Source organism: Pristis pectinata, chromosome 10 (assembly GCF_009764475.1).
Source record: "Pristis pectinata isolate sPriPec2 chromosome 10, sPriPec2.1.pri, whole genome shotgun sequence".
Lineage (NCBI taxonomy): Eukaryota > Metazoa > Chordata > Chondrichthyes > Rhinopristiformes > Pristidae > Pristis > Pristis pectinata.
The window spans coordinates 45,220,819-45,234,210 of NC_067414.1; the positions used below are offsets into that span (position 1 = coordinate 45,220,819).

Genomic DNA, 13,392 nt, shown 5'->3' on the forward strand with positions numbered 1-13,392 from the left:
TTGTCTCTTAATGAATCCATTGATGCTTTTCATGATTAGCAAGTATTTTAATTATATGTCAAGTTTATTTTAGAAATATATACGATGTATAAGGTCAAAAGTAGTTTCATGGATGGTTAAGTAAAGAATTTTCTGCTAAACATTGTTTCTTAACTAAGGCTAGATATTTTACAAATGAACATGTTCAATGATATCTCATGCAATAATGTTCAACAACAGAATAAAAATAGGTAAAATATTTTAATGCAGATATAATAGCTTATTGTACAGTTGGCTTTCATTTAGAATTGGATTCACTATATTTTTTAATATTGCAGTGTAACCGAAGATAGATTAGCCCAAGACTTGTGGTGAGGGATGAGCTTTTAAACATGAACATTTACCACTGACCCAAAATACAAAGTCTGAATACAAAGTCTGGACTTAACTGGCATTGTTTCCCCAAATGGGAGCTTGCAGTTCAGTGACAGTTTGTTACTCATCACAGGACCTTCCATGGGTTTGGGGTGGGGGGTAGGGGGGTGGGGTGGGGGGGGGGATGGTGGTGGGAGGAGAAGCAGAATGATCCCTGCCCAGAAAGAGCAGAAAAGCAGACATCAGCTAAGCTATACCCCCCCCCCCCCACCTCCACCACCCCCACCCCCAGCAGAGCTCAGCTGTGCAAAATGTCAAATGTTTGTCTGAAACATACAGAAACATTCATTCAGAAACATTGAAATACATTAAAAACTACTGACTGGGTTGAGTCTAGTAGCAGAACACTGGCACACTGAATGTTCCTCTGGATGTACCTCACATCCAGTCCTTAGCTTCACGCCAACTGTATATAATTTCTGGACATTTAAGGTGCTTTTAATTAAATACCCTTGAATATCAAAGGCAGTACAAAGGCCTTTGACAACAGCCAGCCAGAGCAAGGCCTTGAAATCAGCCACTTAAGCCCTAGATACTGCTGGTGACCAGCTCCACATCAGATGCAGACTCATGCATAGGGAGAGTCAGCTGATGGCTCTTAATTCAATGCAGGTCAGTGCAGGTAGTTGAGCACTGAAAGCAGCAAGTTAGTGCTGCAGACCAGGTCTATCAGACCCATTAAAACTAATTAAGATTATTAAAAGTTTATTTGTTTTAAATTAACAAAATATACATTTGTTGAAGTACTTCCAAACGATAAAAAAATCCAAATGAACAATAGTTATTTCAGTCCTACCATTGAAAGCAGTAGGTTAGCTGTCTCTGTGTAAGTTCTAACCTGGAGCAGGACTTCCATTCAGGTTGTTCACTATATGCTCTAAAGAATTGCTGCAAATAAATGCCAATAGTTCCCTACAAACTCCAGGCCACTAAACCACAGAAATAATTCCTAGATTAAAATTAGGCAACATGGTTTTATTTACAGCCTGTGATTTCATTTATGTTAAGTTAATTTCCTCCCTGTTTTTGTTTGTGAACACTGTCTAGTTTTTTCGTCATTTCAGAATCTTTATTATAGTCTTATTTATCAGGAAATTATTGGCAGGATATCACACAATGTGCTTTACACAAATATAACAAAGTTATTTTTGAAAAGTTTCCTGAAGCAATTCTACTGTTTATTGCATTTACACACGGGAATCCTACCTCTAATAAATGTTAGAAAACATGTCAAGTGTATTTAATTACCACAAGTGCTGATGTTCAATGATGCTTAAATATAATTAACTAAGTACCACTTACAGAACTATTTGTTGGATGTTTGTGGATCTGAATTACACTTCTAGGGGCAGGTATGAGGCAATTATCGTGTTGACTGAAGTGCAAAAGAAATGAATCATGTTAACTTTATTTTTATTGCAGGGCTATAATAGAACATAAGGAACTGTTAAAGGTGCCATGGGATTGGCAGATAGGTGAGAATTTATTTTTATCCTTTATTCATTCATTTTTGATGGGCAGGCTTTTAAAACATGAAAGCTAAATAACAAGAAAGGTTTATAGGTCGGAGGATATGATATGTGTACTCTGGTTCTCTGCTCTCTCCTTCTCAAACAAACAAATAATGCATATATTTACATGAGAGAAAGTAACGGATATGTAGAAGCTTTTAACAAGAGCGCAACTGCCTAGATATTCAATTGAACCCACTTTGGTGTTTTAAAATATGGCTACATTTAGCCCTAATGTTCAATCAGAACCCCTATATATTTTAAAAAAAACAAAATTGGCCAAAATTCAGTTTGAATCAGAGGCCTGTGCAATTCCTAATACATCTTGTGACCACACTTGTGCCTCTCCTGAAATGTTGCTGTGTAACATTAAGAATAAGATGTCAACCAAGTAGCAGGAACATACTCTTCAGCTGCCCTGGTAGAGATCGAAAGTGTAGGAGAGGTGGAGTCAACTTCGACAATCTTTGACAGGAATGTGTAAGCCAAAGAGGTACAAGCTAGGAGGAAGGTTCTGAGCATTTGGGAAAGTGGGTCCATGGGTGAGAGAAGGAAAATGATGAGAGGCAGGTAGAGTCTGGGATAAGGTGACTACAGTAGACTCTTCCAGGAGTGAGAATCCTCATACAATGGAGCAACCCTGAAAAGAGTTTAATGATTTCAAGATAAGTCAAGTTGATCTGGAGATCACTGTTTACACTTGATGAGTATATGTCCACACAGAATATGTTTTATTTATGTAGTGGCTTGAACTATTTAAAGAAAGTGCCACATCAGGAGATACAGCTATGTTGTAGCAAGCCATTAAACTGGAGCAGAGCATAACTGGAGCATAGATTCATTCATTTGTAAGATATATTCAGTGCAGATGGCCCTGCACAGCAGAGTGTGAGGGGCTTTGATGCCACATCAGGCCTCTCCCAACTGAATATTGATGGACTATGTTGGTGTTAAGGATGGGAGTATGCATTGGGGATTTATTTATTTTGCAGGATCCTTGCAAAAAACATCTTTCTGTTAAGGACTTGCTTTTATCTTGAGCAACCAATGCTTCCCTCCACCATTTAGCAGGGAGCTGAGCTACGGATACATACTAGGTTCATGACCAGGCTGCCTTCTTCTTCTGCTCCTTCAGGCTCTGCCTTATGAATCTCAAGCTCTGAGGCTCCTTCTTCTTTGTCTGGGTTAGTGCTGTCTTCATTGCCGATTGTGCATCATGCAGCTCATGGCAATGGCATTCCCATCTCTGCTTGAAACACACTGCAGAGCACCACCACCCCACACCACCTCCCCCCCCCCCCCCCAGACCCAGACTGACCCAGGCAATGAAATCTCACCCTGAGGAGATCAATGTTTCTCACTGCAGTCCTGGTACTTACGTGGCTGCCATTGTACTTGTGCTCGGTTGCTGTGGTTGGAGAGCTCACTGCTGTGAGGAACCACAGAAGTGGAGGCTAGCCCTTGTCTCTCAGGATCCATCTTTCCATGCAGTGCTACCATCGTAAATGGCCAGAAGTGCAGATCCTCTCAGGATGAAAAAATCCATTGTGCTTCCCTGAAACATGGCAATTACCACCAGGAAATTCTTCTTGTGATTCACAATTGTGGGAGTGGAGATGTATCCTGTTCATAAAATTATCTGGATTACTAAGGGGGGGCCCTTATAACCACATGAGTTCTATCATTGGCAGCCTGCATTTGTTAGAAGCCAGCACTACTGGCAAATCCCAGTCGCCAACTTGCCATTAGTTCCTCATTGAAATCAACACAGATGAAATCATCTCTCTGTGTATACAGTGCAAGTGTGATCTCTCTGGTGCAGTGGTGAGCAATAAATTGGGAGACGTGACAGAGGTCTGCTTGACTGCCTTGGGCAAGGTTGAGTGTCATCATGGTCTTTCTCTCCATGGAGGGAGCTGTCCAGGCACGAAAGCTTGGCTGAAGACCTTTATGCAAAATAACACAGATCTCAGGGATGACAGTCTTGGAAAACATTGCTTATTGGAGAGATTTAAGCAGGATGTGGGGTCTCTGAAGTCCTTCAGAGAACAAGCTCTTCACGGGTGTTTATGTATTTGTCCCCTGCCCAAGCTCTCCCACACGTCTCACCACCGAGCTACTGTTAACATAAGAACAGCCATAGCCATCATGATGCCTCCAGTAATGGAGTACTATCAGCAGTGTCAACACTGAGGCACCTATTGAATTGTGATCTCAGCCCCTGAATGCTGGATTAACCTCTCTGTTACTTTTCATGCACATTTTGATCTTTGCAAGGTGTTTGAGCACCCTGCAGTCACTTTGTAAGCTACTCATTCAGGTCCCATTAAATAGAAAAGCAAAATACTCCTGCCATCTGCTCCTAGTTCTTCTGAGACTGTTCCAAAACAGTTATAATGTGGAGCTTCCTGCTCCAATTTATATCAGAATGGATCGACACATGTATTATGGAAATGATAACATGCCTGATGCTGGGCAAATGTCATGCATACTATTGTGAATAGCACATGGAAGTGCCCAGTCTAATTTTCAATCTGGTCTAATGTGATTTTACCTTGAAATGATCTCAATTATCATGAATTCTGGGTAAGGTCTTACATGGGTCAACAGGATGGATGCAGGAAAGATGTGTCCCTTGGTTGAGGAGACTCAAGCCATGAATTGCAGTCTCAGAATAACGAGTGGGCCATTTAGACTGAGTAAAGAAATTTCTTCTCACCATAGTAGGTGACTCTTTGGAATTCTCTATGCTGGAGACCAGTGCAGGCCCAGTCACTGAGTTGATACTCAGCAGAGATCAGTAGATTTTTGGATATTGAGAGAATTATAGAAAATGGGGATAGTGCCAAAAACTGGAGCTGAGGTGGAAGATGAGCTCTGATCTCGAATGGTGGAGTAGGGTTGAAGGGTCTTATGTTCATATGTAACTTGCCACATTTGCATCTCTTGGATATCAGAGAATAAATGTAATGAGAAAGAGTAAAGATCTTGCATCATATGGAACAAATGTAATGAGAAAGAGTAAAGATCTTACTGAGGACAATGGCACTAAAGATTGAAGTGAAGCAGTAATCACTTACAAAACTATAAGCTGAATTCATTATTGCTTTGTCAATATTGGATGATGTCATTCCTAAGAAACAGGTGTTACATGATAACATTTTTTGGCCAATATCTTAATTTCTAATAGTGTCTTACAACAATAGCAACAAGTTGCTTTTAAATCTCCCAGGGTGCTTCACAGGAGCATTATTGAAAATTGTCAAAGAATATGATTAAGATATTTCTGGATTTAAAACGAGAAATAAAATTTATAGTTGTTCATCATATTGTTGATGTTCTCAATGAATTGCAGTTGAATCATTTTCTGTTTGTAATTAATCTTCCTGATTGCTAATTCTGAAAACCCTATGAAGTCTAACTAATTAACAAATAAGTTGAAATGCGTTCCTACATTTTTTTCTTCTTATATCAGTTTAGAGCTGAATTAATTCACTGTATCATGACGAATGACTTAGCTTTCAAACTGCTAACTTTGCAAAAATGGCAATGTTTTGACAGCTGTTTTTGGTCACTTGCAGTAGACATACAATATAGTATCACTGAAGTTCATGGAAGTAAATTTTGAAAGCTGCAGCTGCAGCCATATTCCATATTTATCACTTGCAAATGAGCATTAATTTCAACTCTGTTTTCTTTCAATATGATGATGTTCCATTCATAATTTACAGACTGATAATCATTTTTGGCCTAAACAACAAAAACATTATATATGTCCTTCCAATACAGTTGTTATTGTTAACTTTGTGCAAGGTCATGTTGATGGTTGGTTGTACAGTGTAGTTTAAAAAAAATAAGGTGAAATGGTAGTGAGAGAAAAAATGAGTTTTCATTCCTTTTTCCAATATCTACATGAAAATGCCACATAGCTGGTGTGTTATCAATGCTCCTGAGCAACATTAGTAAGATAAACTCATGATTGGCAGTGTAATGGATTCTGCCAGGTTGCCACATCGTCAAGGTGACACAATAGCTAATAGAAAATAATACTCAGTGGACATCCTTACATAACAGCTGTTTTCACCAATTCTATGAGTCAAATTGATGTAAGTACATCTCAGTTTGACATTGAATTTATTATTTTGTGCAAAAACATATGAACTACTTTGCCTTCTCTGACTTTTGCCAAAAATATGTTGAGTTTAGATACTTATGAGTTGATGGATGCACCCGAGGGATCAGAGTGCAGTGATACAGTATACTAGTACATTAATACCCTGTGTTTCAGAATGGCAGCATACAAGCTCATTCCATAGTTGCATGCTAAGCACATTTCCAATCTCATCAATGTTCACTTTTCCAGTCTTAACTATGTTGCCTGGAGAAAACATCAAATTACAAGCTGTTGAGTCTTTAATGGGGTAGGTGAGAAACACCAAAGGGTAGTCTCTTCCGGCAAGTCACATGCATATCCAGGATATCAGATCTGAAGCTGAATTGGCAAATATTTGGAGCAATATTGACTGCCTGCTAATACGTCATGAAGGGGAATATGAGGTCAAGGGAGATTCTAAGAACATGTAAGAAATTGTACAAGTAAGAGAACAAAATCTGTTCATAAAATCACTGCATTTGTGACATAACTTTTTCTTCTCAGTACTTGGAGTAAAAACTTAAGGGGAGGGGTAAAATTGTACCTTGATCTGGTCATCTGTTAGGAATAAGTAGATCAAGTTTCACTGGACTAGAGCTCATACCGCAAAGGCATTTGGTCTGCCCAATGCTATATTGATCTGAGTGATCTTTGAGCATTCCTATGTACCACTTTAGTACTATGTTAGGTTTCTGGATTGCTAAACTGAGTGTTAATTACTGCTTAGAGACCCAGATTTAAAATTGAAAAGAAACTGAGCAGAGAAAGCTCTGGGCATGCCCCATATGATTTTCCTCATCCTTTGTGGCTTAACTGACAATCCTAAGGAGAAGCAAAACAGAAGGGGACATGCCAACAGGACGATAGTTTTTTCTATGTTTTGGAGCCAGTCAATGCTCCTTCTGGCTCAACGGCATTGCTGCTAGTCACTCCAACTCGTACTCACTCATACCTGGTTGTGCCCGATCATTCCTGAGGAGGTCTGGAAGATCCGTGGGACATGCCAGTGTTAATTCCTGGAACAAAAACTGATCCATTCAGAAATAGACAGGAGATTCATGAGTATCTGAAAGAGAAAATAAGGCAGCATTTTATGTAAGTTTCCTTAATGGGTTCTACCATAATCTGATTTTCTGTTTCTAATTTCAGTCTAAGTACTTCTAATTCCTTTTGTATAAATACACCAAAGCCAAAAGAGGACAGTAACTATAAAATTATTATAAATCAGATCTGGACTAAATCAATTACTCAGTAAAGAGAGTTGTTCATGCTGGAAGTGGAGCAGATGCTAAGAAGCTGTTTTTTTAAAAATAAAGTTTGATGAAAAGAATGGCTCCAGGTTCAGCTCAAAATATCGGATAGCTCTTCCCATTTTGTACCAAGAGTTTCTTACTTTACAACATAGATAATCAAATTAGAAATTGTACTGATATGTGCGCCCATTCTCATTGTGGTCTGGATTGAGGTCACTTCTACGTACGAACTATCAGGTTGGCCTGAATACAAAATCATGTCAAAATACTGAAAACCTGTTGCACCACACAGTCTTCAAAGGGTTTATATATTATAAAATATAGCAATGGTAGTTTTTTTAAAATAATGAGGTCATACCTCTTCTGTCTGAAATTGTGGCTCAGATTTTTAGAGATTGTCTGTTGTCTTTTAATATATTTTAAAAAATCACTCAGAGATAAGTAAATATTCAGTGGCTCAGGAAGCATTTGTGGAGGGAAATGGACAGTCAATGTTTCGGGTTGACCCCCTTCATCTGGACTGAAAGATAGAGGGAAGATAACCAGTATATGAAGAGTCCCAACCTGAAACATTGACTGTCCATTTCCCTCCACATATGCTGCCCGACCCATTGTGTTCCTCCAGCTTTTTGTGTGTTGCTCCAGATTCCAGCATCTGCAGTCTCTCGTGTCTCCACAAGGAAATATTCATCCTGTTTTATCAAATGGATTCACATTGTAGGCCAATCAAACCAAAAATATGGACCACATAAAAAAAACTTTGAGGCTCATGAATGCTTCACTTCTGAGAAATTTCATTCTGTAAAATTAAAAATTATAATTACAATAAAATCATTTACTTTCCGTTTTCCTTTAAAATCCTTTCACCCCACAACAGAAGTGTTACCGTCAATTTTCTTTCAAAATCCTTTAAAGCTCCAAGAGAAGGGTTTTATACTGATATCGAAGGCATTGTCACATCTAAAAGTGAGCTTTGAGACAAAAAAATAAATTTACGCATGGATCCTATTTTTTTCTCTGTTGCTCAGTAAATAAATGGGTAAATGACATACTTGCTTCCTACCTATGCTTGTGCCTTCCCAGTAGAAAACACCATTTGCAAAAAAATGCTGTGTCAATTCTCCTGTTAAATAAGAGATATAATGAGAGGATATAATAAAACAGGAAATATTAGTGAAGCAGTGTGCTCCAAAGATAACTAAATAATGAGTCATAGCATTAATTATTGCAGCATGAAAAATGTTATTAGATACATCTTTAACTTTGAAAAGAAAAACTAATTTTTTTGCTCTCCCTCACTAAAACTAAAACAATTCCACTGAATTTTATAATCCATGTTCCAAGTTTGATGTCTTTACTCAAGTTGTTTTGTAAGCTAGACCTTTGGATGATGATCATTCATATAGGAAACACTGATTAAGCAGTGTGACAATGGGTCACAGACAGTTGTTGCTGCTTTCAAAGCTTTTGAAGCTGAATAAGTTGCATTTCCTTTTTTGTTTTAAAAAGAATCTGAATGTCTTTCTTACTCTCTTTTTCAGGGCTGCTGTATGTTGGCTTCAGTGCCTGTATGTTTGGTCTGTACAGCTTCATGCCTGTAGTCATTAAACGAAGCAGTGCCACTGCTGTCAACCTCTCCCTATTAACAGCAGATATTTACAGTCTGTTTTGTGGGTTATTCCTTTTCCACTACAAGGTAAGTTACTTCACTTTAATGTGTCATAAAGCAATGATATTTTGGGAGACATCATACAGGTTAACCTGAACTTTTACCAGGAAGAGTTGAGTGAATTGTGTACCTGATAGCTTCGCTGAAAATACAACAGAAAGGTTATTTTTCAGCTCAAAATTGTTGGTATTCTGTCAAATTTGTTTCACTAGAAATTGCAAAAGATTCCATTATCTGAAAGATAATTTGCCATGCTATAATGTAATAATGTAAATTAATGTCTTACCATTTCTGTTCAACTTAGCATTCTTGAGCTTGGTAATTGACTCTACAAACTGGAATACTGTGAGTCAAGTGACAAATTTATGCTGAAGGAGCCAAGCTCAGCTAAGGGACAATGCAATTAGTCTCACCATTCCCAATTTGGGAAGAACCAGCATGATCGACTGCTTACCTGCTTCAAAATGCTCTCTGGTGACATCTGCTGAAAATTACCCACATGTGGGTAACAAATGAGGACAGTCTGCTGAGCTTTTTTGAGAGAAACTTGCTTTGGTTGCTCATACAAATTGTTCATACGAGTATCTTCTGCCAGTTCTACTCATATTGCTATTGGTTTATTATTGTCACTTGTACTGAGGTACAGTGAAAAACTTGTCTTGCATATCAATCATACAGGTTAATTCATTATGCAGTGCAGTTACATTGAGTTAGTACAGAGTCCATTGATGTAGTCCTGGTAAAAACAATAACAATACAGAATAAAGTGTCACAGCTGCAGAGAAAGTGCAGTGCAATAAGGTGCAAGGTCACAACAAGGTAGATCATGAGGTCATAGTCCATCTCATTGTGTAAGGGAACCGTTCAATAGTCTTATCACAGTGGGGTAGAAACTGTCCTTAAGCCTGGTGGTACATGCCCTCAGGCTCCTGTATCTTCTACCTGATGGAAGAGGAGAGAAGAGAGAATGTCCTGGCTTTGATTATGCTGGCTGCTTCATTAAGACAACGAGAGGTAAAGACAGAGTCCAAGGAGGGGAGGCTGGTGTCCGTGATGCGCTGGGCTGTGTCCACGACTCTCTGCAGTTTCTTGCAGTCCTAGGCAGAGCAGGAGCAGTTGCCGTACCAAGCTGTGGTACATCCAGATAGGATGCTTTCTATGACGCATCGGTAAAAGTTGGTGAGAGTCAAAGGGGACAAACCAAATTTCTTTAGCCTCCTGAGGAAGTAGAGGCACTGGTGAGCTTTCTTGGCTGTGGCATCTACGTGATTTGACCAGGACAGGCTGTTGGTCATGTTCACTCCCAGGAACTTGAAGCTCTCAACCCTCTCGACATCAGCACCATTGATGTAGACAGGTGCATGTACACCGCCCCCTTTCCTGAAGTCAATGACCAGCTCTTTAGTTTTGTTGACATTTAGGGAAAGGTTGTTGCCATGACACTATTCCACTAAGCTCTCTATCTCCTTCCTGTACTCCGACTCATCGCTGTTTGAGATACGGCCTGCAACGGTGGTATCATCTGCAAACTTGTAGATGGAATTAGAGCAGAATATGGCCACACAGTCATGAGTGTATAGGGATAGAGCAGAGGGCTGAGGACGCAGCCTTGTGAGGCACCAGTGTTGAGAATAATCGTGCCGGAGGTATTGCTGCCTATCCTCACTGATTGTGGTCTGTTTGTTAGAAAGTCAAGGATCCAGTTACAGAGTCACATTTGAACATTTGCTTCCATTAAAGCCAATAGGCAGAAGTGAGCTCAACCATTGTCCAAAGCCCTTGCCTGGATTTAACTCTAATGATGAAAGGAGAAGTTGCCCCCATACTCTCTGCACTCATGAATTGAGTAAGACATCGCATGAGCCCAGAGCCTATGAAACTGTGAAAGTTTCATAGGACTGTGAAAGTCCTCTGTGAGGACTTCAACAGTGCAGACTTGATCAATGGTGATGGCCATCCCTTTCCACATCAGAAGTGCCCTGCTGGTCACATTAGACCAGGCTAATCAGTAGTTGTCAGGATGTGCACGCTTTCCTTATTTCCTTGGGTCAATTGTAAACAATGATCAATTGCTGTGATTAACCAGCAATTCAATTATCCTTTATGCCTACTGTAAATGTTATCACAAAAGTCTCTTAATGGATCCTATGGATATGGTAGTAATTTGTACCATTCTTTCCCCCCTCTCTCCCCCTTTCTCTACCCCCTCTCTCTCTCTCTCTCCCCTTCTCTTTCTCTCTCCACCTCTCTTTCTCTCTCTCCCCTCTTTCTCTGTCTCCCCTCTCTTTCTCCCTCTCCCCCCCTTTCTCCCTCCCCCCTCTCTCTCCCTCCCCCCACTCACTCCCTCCCCCTCTCTCTCCCTCCCCCTCCCTCTTCCTCCCCCTCCCTCTTCCTCCCCCTCCCTCTTCCTACCCCTCCCTCTTCCCCCCCTCTTCCCCCCCTCTTCCCCCCCTCTTCCCCCCCCCTCCCCCTCCCTCTTCCCCCTCCCTCTCCCCCTCCCTCTTCCCCCTCCCTCTTCCCCCCTCCCTCTTCCCCCCTCCCTCTTCCCCCCTCCCTCTTCCCCCCTCCCTCTTACCCCCTGCCTCTTCCCTCCCTGCCTCTTACCTCCCTCTCCCCCCTTCCCTCCTCCCCTCTTTCTCCCTCTCCCCCCTTTCTCCCTCTCCCCCTCCCTCTTCCCCCCTCTCTCTTCCCCCCTCCCTCTTCCCCCCTCCCTCTGCCTCACCTCTCTCTCCCTCACCTCTCTCTCCCTCACCTCCCTCTCCCTCACCTCCCTCTCTCTCTACCCCTGCTCTCTCTCTCTCCCCTTCTTTCTCTCTCCACCTTTCTCTCTCTCCCCCTTTTGTCTCCCCTCTCTTTCTCCCTCTCCCCCCTTTCTCCCTCTCCCCCTCCCTCTTCCTCCCCCTCCCTCTTCCCCCTCCCTCTTCTCTCTCTCTCTCTCTCTCTCTCTCTCTCTCTCTCTCTCTCTCTCTCTCTCTCTCTCTCTCTCTCTCTCTCTCTTCCTCTCTCTTCCTCCCTCTCTATCTCTCTCTCTCAAAGAATCAGGGCTTCATTTCCTTTGCATCTTTACAGATTTGAAAGGAAGATTTGCTTTAAAAATGACTTAGATTTTTGTGGGTTTATATTAGTAATGACTTCAAGGGCAGAAATCTGACAAATTTGAGATCGCTAATGAGAGTTGGAAAATTCCTACATTTACATTTGATCTGTATCAGGCACACATAATCCCATGGTGGCCATATATCTTGCAATATGCATTCTGTTATAGAGAAACAAAGGACTGCAGATGCTGGAATCTAGAGGCTACATTGGTGAGACCAAACGCAGACTAGGTGACCATTTTGCAGAAAGCCTGCGTTCTGTCCATAACCATGACCTACATCTCCCTGTTGCCAGTCACTTCAACTCCCGCTCCCACACGATAACAGATAAGTCAGTCCTCAGCCTCCTCCACTGCCAGGAGAATTCCAAGTGCAAACTGGAGGAACAGCACCTCATTTTCCGTCTTGGAACCTTGCAGCCTAATGGCATGAACATTGAATTCTCCCACTTTAAGTAATCCCTCCCCCTCCACACCCACAGTCCCCACTATCATGCGTCTTCTTTTCTTCCCTTTCCTAGCCTGTCTCTCTTTTTTCTACCCACTTTTTTTCTCTCCTTACCTTTGACCCATCCCCCAGTGGATCTGCTCTCCCCTCCTCCCCCGCACCTGCCTATCACTCTCTCTTACTTGCATCTACCTTTCACATCTTGTGCCTGCCCCGCCTCCCCTCTTGTGTCCACCTATCACTGCTCTGCTTTTCCCTCCTATATATTGGGCTTCCCCCTTTTCCTATCTTCAGTCCTGAAGAAGGGTCCTGACCCAAAACGTTGACCACCTGCTTTTCTCCACGGATGCTGCCTGGCCTGCTGAGTTCCTCCAGCATCATAGTGGTTTTCATGCATTATGTTATATTTGCCTTAACAATACAGTGGGTAGGGAGCACTGTTGAGTTCTTGGTGTGCACCATTACTGTGGGTGGAGCAGGTACTGATTTAAGTCATAAATAGTCTCCAATCTTTACCCAAGTGAGCTCACGAGACGAACCAACAGCACACCATAACTATTGAAATGACTCTGACCAAGATGATTCCTTGGAATTTGTGGAAATCCTGCCCCATCACAATTCTACCAGCATTACAGTGAAACATTGGATGCAAAGCAATAGCTTCATCTGTCCAGCAGACATTTCCTGGAGGTGAATGTTGAAAAGCAGTTTTCTGATGAAAAGTCATTACTTTTCCATTACTCTTCCATTAAAAACAGAGTAAAATACTACTCCATTTTACTGGCAATGCAGTAACTCTTGGAAAAATCCCACTGTCAGTGGAATTTTAAGCAACTAAGTAACTTAG

The 13,392-nt window shown here is 41.3% G+C and overlaps 1 protein-coding gene across 1 annotated transcript in view; it reads left to right on the forward strand.

The window, feature by feature from the left end:
• Window positions 1–13,392, forward strand: part of slc35f1 (solute carrier family 35 member F1) — a 229,047-nt gene that overhangs the window by 190,124 nt on the left and 25,531 nt on the right. The window contains exons 6-7 of the mRNA XM_052024786.1: window positions 1,837–1,889; window positions 8,873–9,027. Of these exons, the coding sequence (XP_051880746.1) occupies window positions 1,837–1,889; window positions 8,873–9,027 (208 nt within the window). The remainder of the gene's footprint in view (window positions 1–1,836; window positions 1,890–8,872; window positions 9,028–13,392) is intronic.